The following is a 21,516-nucleotide window of genomic DNA, read 5'->3' on the forward strand; positions in this document are numbered from 1 at the left end:
CCTCTCAAGCTGATCAGTGTGTTTGGAATAGTCTAACTTGCCTCAACTCTGTGACTGACTGCAGGTGAGGGACCTTTTTTTCTCTCCAAAATAAATAAATAAAAATACAAAACTCATAGGCAACTATCTGATGGAGGTGATTCAAATTTACATCAGCAGGTATGGTCCCGATTCTTCATCAATCAGTGTCATTTAGAGACTGTGATATAATTGTGCCATTTAATTGAAGGATTAATATTCATTTAGCTTTGCACTGCAGAAATTTTACTTAGCAGATGTAATGAGTAAAACTTTTGTTCAGCAAGAATAGCCATATGGTTTTAGGAAAACCTGATAGAGAAAATCTGTTTTCGCTTTTGCAAATATATATTTCTTCCTTTTAAGTTTGTTTTTTTTAGAGAAGGTTTTAGATGTTGATTATATTGGCAAAAAATTTTTGCAAATGTCTTATAGTAGAAGAACGCATGCATATTTGATATGTCATGCCTATCAAATACACAGTGTTTTTATATTTGTATTCTTGTCAAATGAATATGCAAATAATTGAATGAATCGTCTGATGACTTTAACAGGACTTTTCAGTATTTTTCAGCACTGATGGTAAAATTTTGCGTTTCCGCTTCACTGAGCTGCTTGCAATTTCATAATAGTTAGGTTTAGTCTTTTCTCACTCTATTTTCTTCTGCCTTATGTAAATATGGAAGGTTTTTTTGTAAATATAAAACGATTGTGGTTACTGGATGTGTTAGACTTAATATGTCATCAGCAAAGGACACTGTACCTCATTAAGTACTTTGACCTGATACATTAGGTGAACAAATCTCAACTGTCTTAAGGACACCTGTTCCTGCTAATGTCACAAACTCTGAGCAATGCCCTCCATGGATGATTATTTGAGGTTTTGGTTACATTTTACACTACAGTGTTCATGTTAATGTGAAATTAGACAAGAGAGCACAGAGTAATGCTTACGAACAACCTAATATGGTCACGTGGATGCTCTATGGAAAGTGTTAAGAAAGTTTTCTTGGACTTAAGGGAGTTTGGAATTGCCTCGCATTTGATATAACCAGAATAACAGTCTTTTAAGCGACTAGTAATGGATACTGAACAGTACTGGATACTGCATACTGGAATAGTATGGTTGATTTGACCTGTGTTTAAGATCATATTCACCTTCCGAACTGCCTCTTTGTCGAAGCTAACCTGAATCCAAATATTTTAACCATCACAGTCTTGCAGCTGTCAACTCTTTTTGGTCTCTCTAATGATTCTTGTTTTCGAACAAGAATGACATCCATTTTGTCATTTATTTTTATTTTTTAAAACCAATGGCTTGCTGTGGCTGGATGCCATTTCTGTTTCTTGCTATTTTGTATTTGTTTTTGGTCCAAAGTAACTTAGAAAGTTTCCAGAGCGAAGTACAGTAAAATCATTACTCTTCCTGATTCACCATTCTTTGGTATTTGACACTTATGTGTTGGTGAAATTTTAACCATTAGTCTACTGTCAGTCCAGAACCTTTAGCCTATCTCCGAATGCTTGCATGCACTCAACCCATGTCCATTTCTTTGAAGATTAAAAAAACCTATAACAAACTCCGTTAAAAAAATATGCCTCGAAGATATGTGAATTCATTTAAAAAGGTGAAATCGGGAATGACTAGTGCAATGACGCTTTGGTGGGATTTGTTGAATTGCATTTCAATGAAGAAGAAGCTGATCATGTATACAAGTGCATCCATCACATCTGTTTGTGACATGATACAGACAGATTTAAGGAGCTTAGCAGCAGTCTACATCCCTTCATCTAATTACACTCTTAATTAGCCAACAGACTATGAATGATTCAACAAATTAATTTAAGTATCCATACAATTAGGTTGAGATACACCAGGACAGGTGATCGTGCGATTCATGAGACAAAGTGAATGTATCCGCTTGGTGATGGCTCATGTTAAGATTCTTTCAGTAGTTTCCTTCTTAAAATACATGTAATAATTCTAAGTGACTGATGTGTAAGTGTACAAAACAATTCACAAATACACTTGTGCATTGTTAGTGACTGTTCCTAAGAATTAAGAAAGTTTAATGTCTTACAAAATAGGAATTTTCTCTGCCTTTAAATCATCAATGCCACCACTAGCAGCACACATTTCACTGAAATTTTTGTATTTTTCCTTTTTATTCTTTGAATATATGTCTGTCAAACGTGCTGCATGTTCATGTTCACTTGCATTTAATCCGCACTGTTTTTTTAAAAGTTGGTGCATGTTCACTTCAGATGGACATCTTTGTCTGTAGCAACAGTGTTTCTGCATTTTGCCCCAAAATCTTTGTGTTAAGGAACTGTGAAAAATTATGTGTGAAAGGCCCCTAAGAAACACGCCTGGTGGAGGTCTGGTGGACCCTAATTATACAGCTGACTAGTCTGTAAAGTCCAACTAGTGTCCTTTGCAGTCTCCTTGATTTTTCACATTCTGTTTCATTCTGTCTCAGTCACACGAGGAAGCCATGAGCTGTGTCTAGTGATATGTTTGGGGTGGCGTGCCATGCAGCGTGAGAAACACATTTGGGCAAGCCTCTTATACTGCTGGCCACATGTAGGTAGAGCGCTTCTGAATTGGCTCACAAGCGCTAGACTACAACCAAACCAATCCACCATGGCCTTTAATCCTTAGATCCAATTAGACAGTTAACCTTGGGGACACACCAGTGAGATCCCCCTTCCTGTGACGTAATAGATCCCTAGGCCGATTCTTCCAGATCTAAACTTCCTGGATCTTTATAACCCTCTTCTGTCAAAAATGACTGACAATTTGTACTTTTTTTTTCTTTTTCTTTTTTGCTTCACCGGAATGGGACGACACTTTGTTACGTTTGTCACATTAGCTATGTGAACACACAAAAAAATTGTGGGAAATAGAAAAAATACGAAAACTCAGAGATTCTTTTGGTGGTACTAACTACAAATCAGCCACTGTGCAAGAAAAAAGTGCACAGCAATGAAGGGGTAACACTCTAAAATGTCAAGAGTGCAAAACACACATCCAAAAAACCCACCCCCTACCTCCACACATATATGAACTGCGTGACTATAACACAGAGCAAGTTTTTGCAAATGTGTGAAATGAAATCAATAATTCAGACACAATGTACTAAAAAAAATTACAGCAAGGAAGAAGTTGCACAAGAGAACAAAAAAGACACACAATAAATATATAGGCTACATATATTAGAGAATAATTATGTATTATTTTCAATGGGGGAAAGGCTAATAAAATACAAATAGTATGTATAAATATTGCAGAGTATCATAAAATCCCCTCAAAATTCGAAATAATAATCAAAAAAATATTATTGAACAAAAATATATGACATTGGTTTTCCTAGAATAAAAAGTTACATTTCATGGCATAAACTTTATTTATCGTGCACTTCCAACTTTACAACTTTGCTGACCGTTTGCATCCACAGACCGCTATATTACACACTGCATGAAAGGGTATATTTTGAAAAACCATAAAAGGGGTACTTTAAACAATGTTTGAGAAGTTAACAGTGAGCTGTGTCTCCGTATTTGTTTTGTTTGACAATGTGTGAACTTCATATTGCCTCTACTAGCACTTCACTTCTAGCATTAGCTTGCGATTCTCTCTATGCACCCTTCATTAGCTACCTCTGGCTGTGGGCTTTTTTTAAATTGCTTGGCTGCTCACATGATTTTGAAAGCCATCGTTCATCATTTGCATCAAGTTCAAGTAACAATAATATGATTACAAAGCCGAGGGGATTTTCAGCTGTTAGCGTCATTCACCTCAGGGCCGCGTCTGGCTCAACAAGACCATGGTGTTGACTGATCGACTCAGTAATTAGAACTGAGATATATGTGATCCCACTACTGCCCCCAAAAAACATGCTCGTTTGTTTTATTAGAATCATTGTAAAAAGGTCACAGCTTCATTCTGAGTGAAATCTTGTCTTCTAATCTGCAGGGATGCACTATGGCCTAACAGAATCCGGAAATTAAAGGATTACTCATAACTGCCAAACACTGGAGATCTGGTGTGCCAAAGTTTTCGCCAGACTGCCCAGGGTGAATGAGCGGTCAACAAGTCTTACTTCTGCTCTGCTTTGTTGACATGTACATTTATCAACTGGAATGCCTGCGATTGGTGGATTTATAACCGTTCACAGTGGAAATAAACTCTTGAGCTCACAAAAAGAAACAAACACACAGAACAAACAATGCATTTTCTGGACATTTCTTGCGGATTTCTAAATCCCCTGATTGGTCTCCCTGCATGACCTCTTTTGGTGGTGCGCATCCCACTGCTGTGAAGAAGAAAACGATGATGACGAAAAACACAAATTATGCCATCATGTCGCTGCCTTTCTCAGAACACATATACTGGGGAGGGATTTTTCAAGGACTGTATCCGCCCTCTCGCTCCCTCTTTCTTCTTCTTCTCCTATTTTTATTGCCCTCGGTTGCAGTTAGTAGCGTGCCAGGTTTGGAATATGACTGGGGCACGCAACCCAAACTTGTTTGCATCCCTATCCCTGCAGATGCAGATCCTGGTTGTTTCACACCAGGTGGAGCTTCACATGGGGCTTCGCATGGGGCTTCACACGGAGCTTCACATGGGCCAAACAGCAATGGACACGGGAATGGCCATGGGAATGGACATCATGGGCCAGTTAGCAGCCCGCCAAGTAGTCACAGCAGTAGTAGTAGCCGACATGGCATATCCGATGAGGCCAAATCTACCATCCTTCATCTGAGGGAGAGCCTTGTGCGACAGAAAGAGACCATCTTGGATCAGCGAGAGACCATTCGGGAACTGACAGCAAAACTGACTCTCTGCGAGAGCTTTGGGAGAGGACATCATGATGACAGCCATCACGGGCCTTCACATCACAACACCCAGCATTCCTCACACCCCTTTGACGGCCACCATGCTGACCCACATTTCCCTTTAAACGGGCATCGCAGTGACCATCACAGAGGGAAATCTCCATATCTGGGCAAACATGGAGGCTTCTCCCCAGAACAGACTGGAAAGACCCTGCAGGCCCTGAAGGAGAGGCTGGAAAATCTTCAGGTGGGTGGATTTACAATCTTAAACTGAAATGTAAAGCCTGTAATTTCATTTAAACACATTAGATTGGGTCAGTGAGATAAAAAAAAAAAATGTTTTTGATCTTATTTGATCAAAAAAAACTATTGAATAATATTATTACAATTTCAAACAACTGTTTTTGTTTTAATACATTTAAAAATGTAATTTATTCCTGTGATCAAAGCTGAATTTTCAGCATCATTACTCCAGTCTTCATTGTCATATTATCCTTCAGAAATCATTCTAATATGCTGATTCTGGTGCTCCAAAAAAAACAAAAACATTTCTTCTTATTATCATTGTTGAAAACAGTTGTTCTTCTTAATATTTTTGTCGAAACTATGATTCTTTTTTTTTTCAGGATTCTTTGATTAATAAGGTAATGTACATCCAGCCGGTTGTTATCGAAGAGTAAGCCCCGACAGGGAGATCAGGACTTTTTTGAAACTGTCTTGAATTCTTACCTGTTTATCATCTTATTATCCATTACAGTGTGCAAAACAATGAACACAGCAACAATATTACGGTACTTTTAATACTGAAGTCCTACGATTTAATTTTCAATGCTATCAAAAAATACAACCGAGACGGAAAATGGCAGCAGCTGCCTTCGTATGAAACAGTCCGTGGCGTGAGAAGAGAGACACAAAAGACTCACAGGCCTTAGAAATGGATACCCGGATGAGCTCTATGTTATTCCGTTTTGCTCTTGAAAATGGTTGTTATCGGGGATTAACACACCTCGAAATCACCCGTATAATAAATAGATTTAGCATCACATCGCAGCATTTACAATATTTGAAATCTTTTGTATGTCTTTACTGTCACTTTTGAGCAATTTAATGCATCATTTCCAAATAAAAGTTTTAATTTCCTAAAAAAAAATAATAATAACTTCACTGACCCCAAACTTTTTAACGGTAGTGTATGTATGTATATGTATTTATTTAGCGGTTATCCTGCATGTCAATACTTCTCAGGATGACATAAGCTCATTTATAGTTCTGTAAAGTATACTTTGGTGACTTCCTGTGCCAACAACAGATCCTTGAAAACAGTCTTCCGTTTAGGCAGCCCAGCCAGGATTTACTTATTAAATTAGCCAGATCCCTACCCTTGAGAGAACACATAAGATGAAAAACAAACTATCTACAGTACAGTAACACATCACAGGTAGCATGGTTGCAATGCACTTAGAACTATAAACAAGCCACCATGTGACACTATTATTGAGTATAGTATTCAGTTAAACTAATGATATGCAATTAAACTCTCCCTTTTTAATTGTTCTGTAGTACAGTATTTAATTGCTGACATAGGGTTTGAAGTTGTAGAAATGTCATCCAAGTTTTAACTTAACTCTGTTCTTTAGAACTCAGACACGTTCTTTCTATTTCCCAAAGTGACTTAGATATCACTCCAAGCTTTATTGGAGAGGAAGTGCACACACAGCACACTGGTGACGGCACTCTACAATGTGCTAGTTACTGCCATCAGCAATTAGCCCCATCTGCTTTGATGAGCCATTAAGCGCAGAATGCTGTGGGACTGAGTTAAGCTGGATTTGCGACGACTTATCAAAGTAAAGAAGATGACAGTGAAGGAGGGGCTGGCTTGTGATGTCATAACACTCATCTGTATATTAATACACTACCGGTCAAAATTTTGGGGTCGGTAAGATGTTTTAAGAAGTCGCTTATGTCACTAAGGCTGCATTTATTTGATGTAAAAAATAGTAATATTGTGAAGTATTATTAAAATTTAAAACAACTGTTTTCCATTTTAATGCATTTCCAAATGTAATTTATTTCTGTATTGGCAAAGCTGAATTTTTGAAATACTCCAGTCTTCAGTGTCACATGATCCTTCAGAAATTATTTTAATATGCTAATTTGGTGCTAATGAAACATTAACTGTTATATGATTCATTGATGAATTGAGTTCAGAAGAACAGCATTTATTTGAAATATAAATATTTTGTAACATTGTAAATGTCTTTAATGTCCCTTTTTTAATCAATTTAATGCGTCATTGCTAAATAAAATAATTTATGTATTTAAAAAAAAAAATCTTACTGACCCCAAATTTGTCAATGGTTGTGTTGTATGTTAATGATTAAAAGGTTTATTTTCTTACAATATACTTGGTCTGTTGTTAAAAACATGGTGTGCTATGTATTTGGTTGAATTGTCATCTATAATTTTAGCCTTTGATTTATGAAATGAAACATTTTAAAATATTTGTAGATTTATGTGAAACAATTATTATATTATATTTATTATATTATATTTGCATGAGATTGTGAGTCAGTGTTGGGCGGTTACCCTATTTTCAAGAAACTGTACATTACCGCATTATATATTGTTTTCACTGAATTGTAAACATTGTATTTACAATCTTGCCAAAACTGTATACTGTTGTTTATTGTCTTAATTTTTGTTCTTATAGGCAAGAAATTCATCCAGTTCCTATTCAAGTTCATTGAGAGACCTTTTACAGCGCAAAATCAACACACTGGAAGAACAGCTCCATCATCACTATGACAGTCACTATGGCCACCATGAAAACCATCATGGATATGGTCATCATGAGGACCATCATGACCATGATGACCACCATAATACCCACAACAATAACCACCACGATGACCATCACGATGACCATCACGATAACCACGATGACCATCACGATAACCACGATAACCACCAGGCAAACCATCACGATGACCATCACTCCAGCAACCATCGTAACAACCATTATAATTATCACTATGAACGTCACAGCGACCACCATGATGATCACCATGACAATCATCAAAATGGCCATGATGATCATCATGACAACCACCACAACAACAACCACCATGATGATCGTCATGATGATGGCCATCATGGCAATGGTCACCATGATGATGGACGCCATGGAAATGATGATCATGTCCATCATCCACAAACCTCTTTCAAGCCAACTGGGCCAAGAGCGCCTGTCCGTGGAGCCATCAGTAAGCTAGATGCAGTGCTGAGTAACCTTCACCACAAGACTCCAGAACCAGGTGATATGCCCTAATAAGTAGAGTATAGGACAACTCTAGAGAAGTGTTCGTGCAGAATCTTAGATTTTTATTTAACCATTCAAACTTAAGGTCCATTCTTTGATGTTTTGTAATGGTTTTTGTAATTTTGTCCTAACCAAATATATATTGACATTTTTTGGAGGGGAATATATGCATATGTATATATGTTTGTATACACACTATAGGTCAAAAGTTTGGAATAATAAAAAATAAAAAATTTAGATATATTTTTAAAAGAAGAATCTTATGCTCACAAAGGCTGCGTTTATTTGATCAAAAACACAGTTGAAACAGTAATATTGTGAAATATTATTACAATTTAAAAGAACTGTATAAAAGAACTGTACTTAAGATATTTGAATTTTTATTTATTCCTTTGATGGCAAAGCAGAATTTTCAGCATCATTACTGGATTCAGTGTCACAGGGATCCTTCAGAAATTATTATCATATTTTGATTTGGTGCTCAATTATCAATAATGATTATTTATTATAATTTTTGTGGAATTTGTAACTGGTGAAGCCACCGTGCCTTTGTGTAAAGTTGGGAATTTACCCTGCTTATTAAAAGTTATGTTCATCTTTATTATAGTAGTGAATATCAGATCAGCTGATGGATGAGACACCTCAACATTTGTATTTGAAATGTCAAAATAATTCTTCTGAAATCTGGATTCAGATTTATGCTTTGTAAGGCATGCACATACAACTTAATTTGTCAAGCAGGCTACAGTTATTCACTGTGGTTATGAAATTATTTTGTTATAGCTATAATATTGTTTTATCCTTACAGTAACTGTAAATGATTCAGCAGTGTTTTCATAACAGCATGTATTTCAAAGCAGTAAAGATAATGACTTAAACGTTGGTTAAAATGCCCCTATTATGCTATTTGAAAGTTTCCTAAAGTTGTTTTGGAGTCCCCTACAACAGGTTTACATGCATCAAAGGTAAAAAAAACTGTTTAATTTCCTCATAATATACATTTGTACATCACCACATTTTCAATAATTCTCAAACGACTCGTCAGATGAATCAATCTCTCTAAATCCCTCCTTTCCGCGAGCTACTCTGCTCTGGTTGGCCAGACAGCTCAGTCTGTTGTGATTGGTTTACCGCGTACAGCGCACACGTCGAAAACAAAAACGGCCATTGCCATAACAACGTCATCTCTGCTTGTCCTGAGGCTTCCTACACCGTAAGCTAATTACAGTAATGAACAATGACGTTGATTTTACCATATCAATCCAAGTGCGAGTCCGATGATGAAACATTGGAAGAACTAGTTATTGAACCCGAACCTCCATTGCAAGGACGACTCGAGCAGGACGTTTCTCAGTGATATACTACTCAGTTTGAGGTACATTATGAGATGTTGCAACTGTAATTCCTCACCATCAGCATGAACAAGTGCATGTCCTTCAACAAACCGATTATTTTACTTAATTTATTTACCAAGTATTTTTCTAATATATTGCGGTTCCCACGTTGAAACTGTATCAATAACAGTGCATGTATGCAATGTATACATTAGCCGAGCTCTAGCGTGAATGACTGATGTAACATAAACGTTGGTAAAACAGATCTTGCTCCATGCTTAATCTTTCCTCAAAGTAGTAAGAACGACAGACAATCTGCATTAATAGACACAGTTTTAGGTAACAGTGGCCCACAACTGATTAGCAGAAGAATTTCAGTAAGACAGTAATAATGTGAGTTAACCAGTTAGCTGGAGACCTACACAATATAAAAGTAAAAAAGTATTTTTAACACCATCTTTCAATAGCAAACAGTTTGCGAATCCTGCATTGAACTCCGAGATTTGAGAAGCAGTCATCAGTAAAATGAAGGGAACACAGCAAAAGTTTAGGATTATTCTGCTGTGATATCATGGTAAAGATTAATTATAACCACTGATTCTACACATGCTCATCCTTGGGCAGTGAAAAAAAACTGGCTTTGCCTTCAAGTTGTAGAGCACAGCGTCTTCTCGACATGATGCTATCCAGTATCCACAGGAATCAGCTGCCGGTTTGAGGGGGTTCAGGTTTTCCCTGGTGTCTGCGCGCGCAATAAATGGGCGGGCAATATGCTAATGTTTCGTCTTGACGTCACAACGAACACTCTTGTCTGTGAAAGCTCCCAGAGCTCTTTTATTTCTCTGGAGACCTTGCTCGATCCCCTACCATAGGCTCGAGATGATGGCTTTTTGGCTTGGTTAGTTGGGGACTCTTAATATTCTGCAATATTATTGACTTAAATGCACTGACACTGTTGGATGAGAACTGAACTGCATTTCAACTGAATAATGACTGTTTACTGTTGTCATTTTAGAGCTGCTTTACATCATAATTGCATTCTGTTTGCGTCATTGAAACATTATTTTCCTGTTTATCACTGTAAAGCTGCAATAAAACATTCTTAATTGTATATGTAAAGCACTATATAAATAAAGTTGACTTGATGATTGGAGGGGCAACAGATGAAAAAGTAGGACACTCATTTTCACACTCATTAGATATACAGTCCACACACTCTGTCTCCTTCCTTGCAGACCTTTAGGGAAGTGGTTGATATACTTAAATCTCCAAATGATAATGTACTGCAGGGGGCAACAGATGAAAGAGTAGGACGCCCACATCGCTTCCCTCCATCTGGGAAGAGTGTTTACACCGCCTCCAAATGAATTGTCAGCAGGATGTCTATAATGAACAGAATTTACCTAGAGGACTGAACAGACATTGTCTATATCTGTTTCTTGTCCCCAGTTGGAGAGGGCGATCAAATACAGGTCTCAGTTTTTAATATGGCACTGACCTGTCTATAAATCTGCCACTTGACTCTTTCATGGGAAAGTGCCTTCTCAAAACTCCAGCTCTCCTGCTGGATGGAGGGATAGAGTGGGTGTCGCATAAGGAAATGATAACTCATGATTGCTCAACTTAGCCACTCATGTGCCTCCTCATATGAGGAGACCTAGTGCAGGACCTCAAGGTTTTGAGTCCACAGACCTTCTTCAGGTACGTCACCTCAATCCCCGACTCCTAGTTCCTACAAGAAACTAGTCCCTTGCAGTGGGTCAGAGAGGGCTACGGGGGGTGATGGACACTGGTCACAGCGAGGGATGAATCTCTGGAATGCCGCAGAACTTTTTGCCTCTCTAAACCTCTCGACTACCCAATCAACAGCAGTACAAAAGAGGCCAGAGGGTGACATTGGGTCATCAAGGAGAAATGTTTTCTTCTCATCCATCCCTGTTTAGTTCAGACACAGATGCTGCTCTGTGGCAACATTAGCAGTCATAGATTGGCCAATGACATGTGCTGTCTCCTTCGTGGCACGGAGGGCAAGATTTGTGGCCCTGTGGAGTTCCAGGACTGCCTCAGGTGCCAATCCCTCAACATGATCCAGGTCCTTGAGAAGGTCAGCCTGGTACACCTGCAACACTGCTATTGTGTGCAGAGCTGCACTGGCCTGACCCTCTGCCGCATAGGCCTTGCCCACCAGCCGCAAGGTGGTCTGACACGGCTTGGATGACAAGACCGAAGCCTTCAGTGAAGATGCCGCACCAGAAGAGAGGTAGCTAGCAAGCACCTCTTCTACCTGGGGCATCTTCACATATCCTTAGTCATGTAGCCCCTGCACATTCAAATAATTTGATGATTTCTCCCACAATCTCGACAACTCCTCATGGAGATCGGAAAGAAATGGAAGGCTTATGAGAGCATCGATGGCCCATAAGGAATAGTTAGTCTGCCCTGAACGACCTCCTGCTTTTCCAACATCCAGTCTAGACTGAGTCTAGCCGTGGTACAGGTCATCACTTCCAAAACACTTTACTTTAATTTCCTATTATCAATGTAAAGCTGCTTTGGAACAATCTATATTGTTAAAAGCGCTATTTAAAAAAGATGACTTGACTTGACGTCCAGCAACTCCTCATACGAGGGGCCATGAGAGGAGGCGGTAGATATAATGTCCGGCTTTAACTCCCTCCACATCTAACTCCTCAGATCTAGTCAAAAACATGCTTTCAAATTAATTAGAAGAGGCCACAGAGCGGGCTTCCTGATCCAGACTGAGAGCCTTGGAGCTAGCGTTTGAAATCCAAGCAAGGGATGCACACATCTCAGATGCCTACGATAGCTCAACCTGTGACCTCCACGATCTACGACGTCACCAAACCGTGATGCTCAGTTGACTGGCTCCCTTCTCTCGTAAAGAGAGCCAGGTGGGAGTGGAGCTTCTTCACTGTGAAGCAATCACAGTGAACACAGCCAGCTCCTTCAAGAGCAGACAGTGTGTGCTCCACTTCTAAACAAATTAAACATATATTGTGTGATCGTCACCCATAATGAAATGGGGACAAAGCGATGCACACTTTCTAAATGCATGTTTGCTTGTCATCCTAATAATCATTGAGACAGATAATAAATAAGACTTACTACACACAGAGCTTTTCTTGAAGACAAAGAAGCTGATGAAGTCTAACGCAGTCGCACTTTTATAGTCATGTAGGCACGCTGAGTGATGTCACATGACGTCCTTGGCCAATAGAATTGAGACCGGCACACACTGAAGGCATTCTCATAGTGTTAGCAACTGATGCAGCATTGAGTACCCTCCATAGGGAACTTAAGTAGGTCTAATTTTTTATATGGTCTTATTTTTCATGTTCTAGTTCTGAACAGGTTAAATAGTCTTCTTCTAGGAGATCTGTCTTCAACTGTCTTTTGAAGATTTCAGTTGACCTTTTATATGTTATGCTGCAGAGAAATGAGATCCTATTTTATAATTTCTCTATTTTCACCAACAGGTCCAAATAAGAAACCCAAAAATCCTGACGCTTTTCAGATTGGCTTCCCGATGCGCACCAACTACATGTATGGGCGAATCAAACGCACCCTTCTGAGTGAGATCTTCGCCCTCACAGTCTGCCTTTGGTTGAAAGGGGGCTCAGGTCCTGGGATCGGAACCCCGTTCTCCTACTCTGTCCCTGGCCAGGCCAATGAGCTTGTCCTGATTGAGTGGGGCAACAATCCCATGGAGCTGCTGGTGAATGACAAGGTAAAGAAAAATCACCTAATTATAAAACAGGTGTTGTGTAATGAAAGATTAATGTCCTGGTTTTGCAAAACACAGGCAATCTGGGGGGGGAAATTTACTAAACCCAAACAAACAAAAAACATAATTTAGAAGTGTATTTAAATAGATACAGTAAAATCAAATATGTCATAACATTGTACAAAATAGCTGATAAAATGCATTGTATTAAAATGCTAGATAACACAGTTTGGAAAAGGGATCACCAGACTTACACTGCTGATGACCTTGTCCTGCCATTGCAACAGTCTGCAAAGCTCTCTCTTCCTCTTGGCTGCCCAGCCATTGCATCATCCTGCCTAATTAGTTAATGGCTTATCCTTGGTTGACGTGTGAATACAATCTACTGTTTTTTTAAAAACCGAAACAAGACAGGCCTCTTCTGTCAATGACTGTTTACATGCTGTCAACTAAACTGTTTACAACTAATGCTAGCAGCTAATAAGCAATAATGATGAGGTTTGTCAGAGTGCAGACTATTCCACAAGGGGACTTTGTTAAGATATACAAGCAAACTATAAACATTTAATGAGAAGTTAAAGATTGCAAATTAATGTTCCGTTGTGATGATTGCAGATGGTTGCAAATATCCAATTGGGTCTATTTCTCTTTTTCTTTCTTTTTGTTCTAAAATATCCTGTTACTGTTTTATGGAGAAACTTTTGAAATAAATCACAGAATCACAGTCAGTGAGTGAGCTGTCTGGATGATCCAGATTGGATCACAAACTAATTCCGACCATTATGCTTGTTATTTATATGCGAGTTGTCCATTTTTTAATATATATATATATATATATATATATATATATATATATATATATATATATATATATAATATTTTTTTGTATTAATTTATAGAACTCTGCTTGTTATTTATAAAAGAATAAAAACTAGCATAAATATATATATATATATTTTAAATAAAAGAATAAAACTAGCATTGCTAGTTCTGATCCTAATCAAATGACAGACAACATGGGACATACAGTACCGTGCAAACGTTTGGGGTCAGTATGTTGTTGTTTTTTTTAAAGAAATGAATACTTTTATTCAGCAAGAATGCATTAAATTAACCAAAATGACAGTAAAACCATTATGTTACAAAAGATTTCTATTTAAAATAAACATTTCTTTTTTAACTTTTTATTCATCGAAGAATCCTGAAAATGTATTACTTTTCCCACAAAAAAATAGATATTTATCAGCACAACTGTTTTCAACATTAATAATAACAAGAAATGTTTCTTAAGCACTAAATCAACATATTAAAATGATTTCTGAAGGATCATGTGACATTGAATTCTGGAGTAATGGCTGCTGAAAATTCAGCTTTACCATCACAACAATAAATGGCATTTAAAAAATATATTAAAATAAATTAAAATCATTTTAAATTGTGATAATATTACTGTTTTTACTGTATTGATCAAATAAATGCAGCCTTGGTAAGCATAAAAAAATGTACTTTAAAAACATCTTCCGACCCCAAACTTTTAAATGGTAATAATGAGTATGCTGAAATATTGCAAGAGAAAATGTTTATCAGGTCAGAATTTGTTAATCTCCATCATCAGACAAGGATACATCATTAAAACAACAGTACAACAGTAGTTAAACTGAATATGCGAGAGTGTGTAAGACAGAATTCCATCTATCATACTAACAAAACAATTGCTGTTGTTTAAAGATGTACTCTGTTTTTTGCCCTCTTCCAGGCAGTCACTCTTCCTATTTCTCTGACGGACAGTAAGTGGCACCACCTCTGTGTAACATGGTCCACACGTGATGGCATGTGGGAGGCTTATCAGGACGGTGTGAAAAGGGGCTCTGGAGAGAATCTGTCCCCCTGGCATCCGATTAAACCAGGAGGAGTCTTTATCCTGGGACAGGAACAGGTACATCTCACAGAATCAAACATAAGTGAATCAAAACACACTCGCACTAACTAACACCCGACTCTTTTGTACCCAGGACACTCTGGGCGGCCGTTTCGACGCCACACAGTCTTTTGTGGGCGAGATGTCGGATCTGCAGCTGTGGTCGCGTATGCTCACCTCTACCGAGATCTACGACCAAGCATCCTGCTCCAGCCACCTCACCGGCGACGTCATCACCTGGGGCGAGTCCATGGTGGAACTCCACGGAGGTGTCACAAAGTATCCGTTCGACCCGTGTCATTAAGGATCAAACCAAAAAGACCACCTCTGCTTAACTTGCAGCTGGAAAGGTGGACCGTTATGAATCTGGACTCGTACTGCAGCTGCTCGATTAACTAAGCACTTTATTAGTTTAAGTGTCTAAAAATTACACACTGCAAATCGATAAACACTCAGGATGTCAGACTGGTTGACCTCCAGTCTGTGTTTTTGGTCCACTTCCAGACACTACTGAAAGCACTTCAGTATCACTACTTTAGTATAAACGTGGAGAAACACTTCACAACACTTACAGTTGACATGTACTATTAAAATAAGACGAGACCATGTGGACTATTTTTATATCTGTACAATGTCAAGTGAATTACACATTTGCTAACTTTTTTCCTTTTCTTTGGTTTGTTAGACCCATTTGTATTCGCTCTAGCAGCATGGGGGCAGCAGTGAGTTTTAAAGGCCTACATTTCATTTATGCTACATTTTTATAAGCCAGGACTTCAGTATAGCTTATAACCTGAGGTGCTCTTTTAGTCTTGAAAATCAAATGCTAAAAATAAACAAATTGTGTAATATTTTTTTTTTAATGCATGTAATGTAAATTTGTATTATTGAAAGACGAAAAATGTGCAGGTTAGATTAGATGTTTTGTAGAGTTGGAAAAGATGGTCTTTTTTCATACGTATAATGACAAGTGATGTCTGTGGGCAGGTGGGCTGCTGGTATGGGTTTACATACATGTACGCACATGCCAGAAAACTAGGAGCTGAAAGAAAACAGTGAGGTGTCCATGGCAACATAGCTTAAAGGGGATTAAAGAGCTGAAGAGCAGTCTCATTTAGACTCTATCTCTCTTTTCTCTCCATCTCTCTCTTGCTATTCGATTTCATAATATTTAATGCACTTTTTGTGTTTAAACACATGCACATCTGTAGCCTATCTGAAGAAATCTATATAAAGAGTACATCACAGTGAATGTAAAGTTTGTTGCACGTTGCAGTTGTTATTCTGTGAATTGTTTTTTTTTTTTATTGGATAAAGGCATTTGCTGTAGCCATTTGTGAAAAGTGACATTGAACAGATCTGTGTTTCATTATTGATTAATGAACTTAAGTATAATATGGTTTTAAGCATTAGGTTACAGCAACACTTATATATACATTGTTTTGTGTCATATGGGGCAGTAAAAAAAAAATATTTTAATATGCAGTGTTTCCTGCCTACTGTGAAATTTCATTGGTCCAAAAACCGCATGGTGTCTCATTAGGAAATGTGTTAGTCTGGATGTATGAACCCTTCTCAGAATTCATACCTCCAGTTGTTTATTAAAATGCTGCTTCTTATTGTGAATTTAACCTACAATCTGGAGGCATTTATAGATTACGCATTTTCACTATTTAAAAACCCATTTATTGTTTCAAACTTTTTTAACTAGATGGCCAAATGTACATCCCAGAGATAGCCTGAATTTTTATGTAACCCACCCCCCCACCCTTCCTACCAAAGGAGACTTTACAGATTTACCAGTTAGATAATCGTCTAACCTGACTGGTCAGTTTTATGTATGCATTTGCTTAACTTCGCCTTTGGTGTATATCTGTATCCAAATACACTAATTAGTTTTTTTCTTTGGTTTTTTTTTTCCTTTCATCTTTCTAATATAATTGGTGTATATAGCAGTTATATGTATATATCATATTTTTACTCATTATTAACAATATGTTTGGGCATGCCTTTAATGCCTGTAAGCCAAAATGTACAAGCTTAACTTGAGACAAGCATGTATTCAATTATTTGTAAATAAAGTAATGGTTTTGAACTAATCAAAGTGTTTATTATTATTATTTTTAAAAGATGTCTTTGACATGGAATTTCAAAAACATGATTCCACTGATTCTATTTCAACAGAGGGAGATTTCATCTGTTTACGCAAGAAATATAAAACAATCTAACGTTTTTAATAATTAATAAATAATTATAATAATACTAGTTACTACTTGATCTAATAATCACATTTTTTGGTATCTTAAATGGAAATTGGTTTTTAATTTTTTTAATTTTTTTATTAGCAATTAAAGAAAAAGTGCAGTAAACTTTGGTTAATGAGATTTTAACAAAGAGTCAATAAATCAATCCTTCATGTCTAATACCCTTATTCACTAAGCCTATTATAAATGTTTCTTTTTTAGACCGGTCAGGATGGTTTTCGCTGGTAACTTACATCACTCGCCAGTGCGGGTCTTGTCATATCCATAAATAGGCTATAATATTTTCATGATTTGTTATCAAAACTTTTTATCTTTTGTCAAATCAACTTAGATAATTAATGTGGTTAAGATAACATAATATTTATTTGATAAAGCAATCTCCTTCATTGTATTAAAGCTGCCGTCGGCAAATTTTTTTTGATCATATTCAGTGTAATCGACACTATAATCCGACAGAACAACATAAATAAGGTGGTTTTAGAAAAAAACCCGAGCTTCTAACTCCACCTGGAGCGTGTTATTTGTTTTGCAAAAATCCAGCGCTCCCGCTTCATCAGGTCCAATCAGCGCAGGGGGGTGTGAGATCTGACTGTCAATCACAGGTCGTGCACATGCCACAGATCCCCCCTCACTCGCGCAGGCACGTTAATTTCACATGCACACGCCACGCATGAAGTTCGCCTGGAGATTGCATGAAGCGTGATGGCGGAGAGAAAATCTACTAACAAGCTTCCAATTCCTCGGTTATTGCTATCTATGGATAGATTAGCCAGGGCAGCCAACCTCCGAGTCCATGGTGTTGATAGATGCTGAAGAGACGGACGCGTTCACAGAAAATCAGGTACACACGCACAGTGACGCACTGACGAGCACGACCTCGATGGGAGGGTGCTCGCTGGTAGTGGGGAGGGGCATGAGAGTTGTAAACATTCAAAATTTTGGCTAATCGACCCAATCTGCCAGACTTGCCGACGGCAGCTTTAACTAATTTTTTTCATTTTAATGAACTCAAAATTTTAAGGCAACCAGGTAACTTACTTTTTTAAGTTAAACCAACAATATTTTTTTACAGTGTTGACGAGTGTATGGTGTGGGAGTGGCACAGGTTAGTTGTCACAACTTGTGAGAAAGGCTGACATGATGCTAAATTTCTAATTTCTGGGGAATCGTACGTTTTTAAAAACTCTGAACAGAGGAGAGTCTGCTTGCAAAAAGGGAATGCACAGACAAACGAGAATCAACAGTGGCTTGGCTTTTTTTTTCAGGGATGGCAAGAACAGAGGGATTTGAAATGTTGTAAAAGCGATGCAGAGATGGTGTTTTTATTACTCAACAGGTAAGGTATTTTATTAAGTATATAAATTGCCATATGTAGCTCTCTAACAGAGTTGATTGTAAAGCATTATCTATTGTGAAGGGTCATATTAATCCGCAGTCATGCAGAGCCGAAGCAACAATGTTCTTCCGCAAAATGCATACAGTTTTGTTTTCTAACCGCTAGAGGGCCAAAAGTTACAAAAAAAGAGCCACTCATCAAAATGTTCAGTTTCATGAAAATCTTTCAATAAATGTAGTGTTATTTCAGCATTGTGTTTTAATAAAATGTGAGTTTTTTCTCTTCCATTTTTGTTAAAAATTATTTATTAAAGGCAAACCTTGCTGATTATACAATTATTTATTATTATTATTATTATATAAATACATTTTTATAAGAATTTACTAGTACTTTATTATAGAAATCACAAATCTCCTCACATCTTGTGCTTTTGATTCAACCATGAGAAATTCGTTTGGTCTTTATGACAAAGAATGTTCTTCACAGCCAAAAATTGAAGCTATAATCCATAGCGTCTGCACATTTTGGGACCAGACACCCAAAATTGCAGATAACCAGTTGCATTGTGTCTGGTCTGGCACCCAGGGGACATCACCTCACCAGCTGGTGCCAGCAAAAACGGCCCAAAGAGTATGTTATAGAGAATGAAATGCAACCAAAGCCCTTTCCCCTCCTGTCTGTATAAAGGATAATCTATATTATCATATTTTATAATATTCTTTCACATCACTTTTGTGACAGTATTCTCACAACCTCAACAGCAAATGCGTTTATCACTGCATTCGTCACTTTTAGGGAATGAATATCACGATTTCTCCACAGAATCAATAAATTCATAATGAAAAAAAAAAAGCAATTACTCTACTGCATACGTGGAGCCACAGCAGAGGTTTCCTCATGTTTAAAAATAATGGGCAAATGAAAGAAAAAAAGGGCTTTGCATAAGAAATGGCCTTTTGTTTGCCTGACCTTTCCTTTTCTACTTTGCATTTTGGTTTAAAGCTCTCAGTCTCAGGGTTTAGAAAAAGCATATGACTAACTAACTGGACACGAGAAAGCCAAGTCAAAATGATTGCAAATATATTGATGATTGTGAATAAATATCGATTTGGCTTCCACATTCTAATGTGTGTTGTAAAAGGAGACAGCTGGTTTCAATATATGACTGTGTGTATAATAAATAAAATAAAATAAAAATTTAATCAAATTAGTCATATGTTTTGTGATATATAGTATAGTGACTATAGATAATGCATAGCCTAAAGTGTAATTTCATGACTTCTATCAAAAGGAAAACACATTTAATAAAGGTAAAATAATAGTTTGGTAGAAAAATCTTAGATGTCAGTATATTATTTGACTAACCGTGTTATTCCCAGAGGTAAGCCCTTAAGTGGTTAGTGGCATTAGACCGCAGAGGCCGCAAAGACGATAATGCATTTTTAATTCTTAGCTATTGCCAGGAAATATGCTAATGGGAATTACTTCATAAATGTGCACACTTATGAAAGAATTATATGCACTATTATGAAAGTGTTATTGAATTACAAGTCAAGTCACCTTTATACAAGCTCTAATGGTGCAGTTCCACATTGTGTACTGAGGATGGCAGAAATGTCTCTTTATTGAAATGCCATCCTATGATGTGGCTGAACGCTTCTTGTAACACAAAACCATATTGAAGATTTTTTTTCTTCTTTTTCACTTTATATGCCCATTTTGCTTATTTATGAAAATATATCATAAATTTAAGTAATCAATATAATTTTGTATTTAAAATAATAATAATCTGGTTTCATTAAATGCAAATCTAAAAATATGGGACAATATTCCTTACCCCAATACTTAATAGCAACAAACTTAATGAACATAACATATCTATACTTGACTGCATGTCTAAAAAACTATTATAAATGTTTAATTATGTTTGTAGGACAAGGATATATGTTATAATTGTTAGGTCGCGGCAGGTTGTGACATACATTTTTGGGGCAAGTTATCACACGTGTTGAAGCCCAATTATGTTGAAGCCCTCTCTGTCATTCTTTCTTTCTTTCTGGCAATTACAAATAAACTTATGCAAAATAGCAGCCATTTGTATACTTATTTCTGGTTACAATGTAGTCTATTACTTGTGGTGAACACTATTAAAAAATTCATACTGTATGTAAAACTGTGGGAATCTTTTCTGCTATCTAGCAAAGAATATGGATGGACGATATGACCAAAATCTCAATTTTACTTCACAGTAACAATATCATGGTTTCACGATTCTCAAGTTTTGATTCCACAGCATAAACTGAATTTCAAACTCTTTTTTTTTTTTTTTTGTCCAAGATTTTTGTGGTGTATCATTCATCAGTGCTTCTTTTTTCCACTCCAACGTTCCAATAATTCCTGCCCACTAAAAGCTGCACGGATACATTTGCTTACCCCACTATCTATGTAAACGATTTAGAAAAATTTCCATCGATTCACACTTTATATCATCGCTATGATATGTAGTGTCATAACATGCAGTAATGCTTTAAACACATTTGACAAGCTAGTTGATAAAAATCAACAACCGATCAAGACTGATTGGCTAACACTATTTTCCCACTTGTCTGTTCTCTTTTATTCTTTCATGTTAACTGAAGTGAATAATGCACTATTTTAACTTTAATCAACAAGTAGAATTGATCATGACATTCTCACCTTATTCCCCAAAAAATCGCTGATCCAATGTTGAGCTAGTGAA

At 37.1% G+C, this 21,516-nt stretch overlaps 1 protein-coding gene across 3 annotated transcripts in view; it reads left to right on the plus strand.

The window, feature by feature from the left end:
* Window positions 1-17,146, plus strand: part of LOC309510823 (uncharacterized protein) — a 55,387-nt gene extending 38,241 nt beyond the window's left edge. For all 3 annotated transcript variants that reach the window (XM_082185739.1, XM_082185740.1, XM_082185741.1), the window contains 5 exons: window positions 3,995-5,104; window positions 7,571-8,174; window positions 13,011-13,261; window positions 15,015-15,194; window positions 15,271-17,146. In XM_082185739.1, the coding sequence (XP_082041865.1) occupies window positions 4,304-5,104; window positions 7,571-8,174; window positions 13,011-13,261; window positions 15,015-15,194; window positions 15,271-15,480 (2,046 nt within the window). In that variant the 5' untranslated portion in view covers window positions 3,995-4,303 and the 3' untranslated portion in view covers window positions 15,481-17,146. The remainder of the gene's footprint in view (window positions 1-3,994; window positions 5,105-7,570; window positions 8,175-13,010; window positions 13,262-15,014; window positions 15,195-15,270) is intronic.
* The last annotated feature ends 4,370 nt before the right edge of the window (window positions 17,147-21,516 follow it).

This window comes from Leuciscus leuciscus (genome assembly GCF_965113295.1).
Source record: "Leuciscus leuciscus genome assembly, chromosome: 12".
NCBI classification, from domain to species: domain Eukaryota; kingdom Metazoa; phylum Chordata; class Actinopteri; order Cypriniformes; family Leuciscidae; genus Leuciscus; species Leuciscus leuciscus.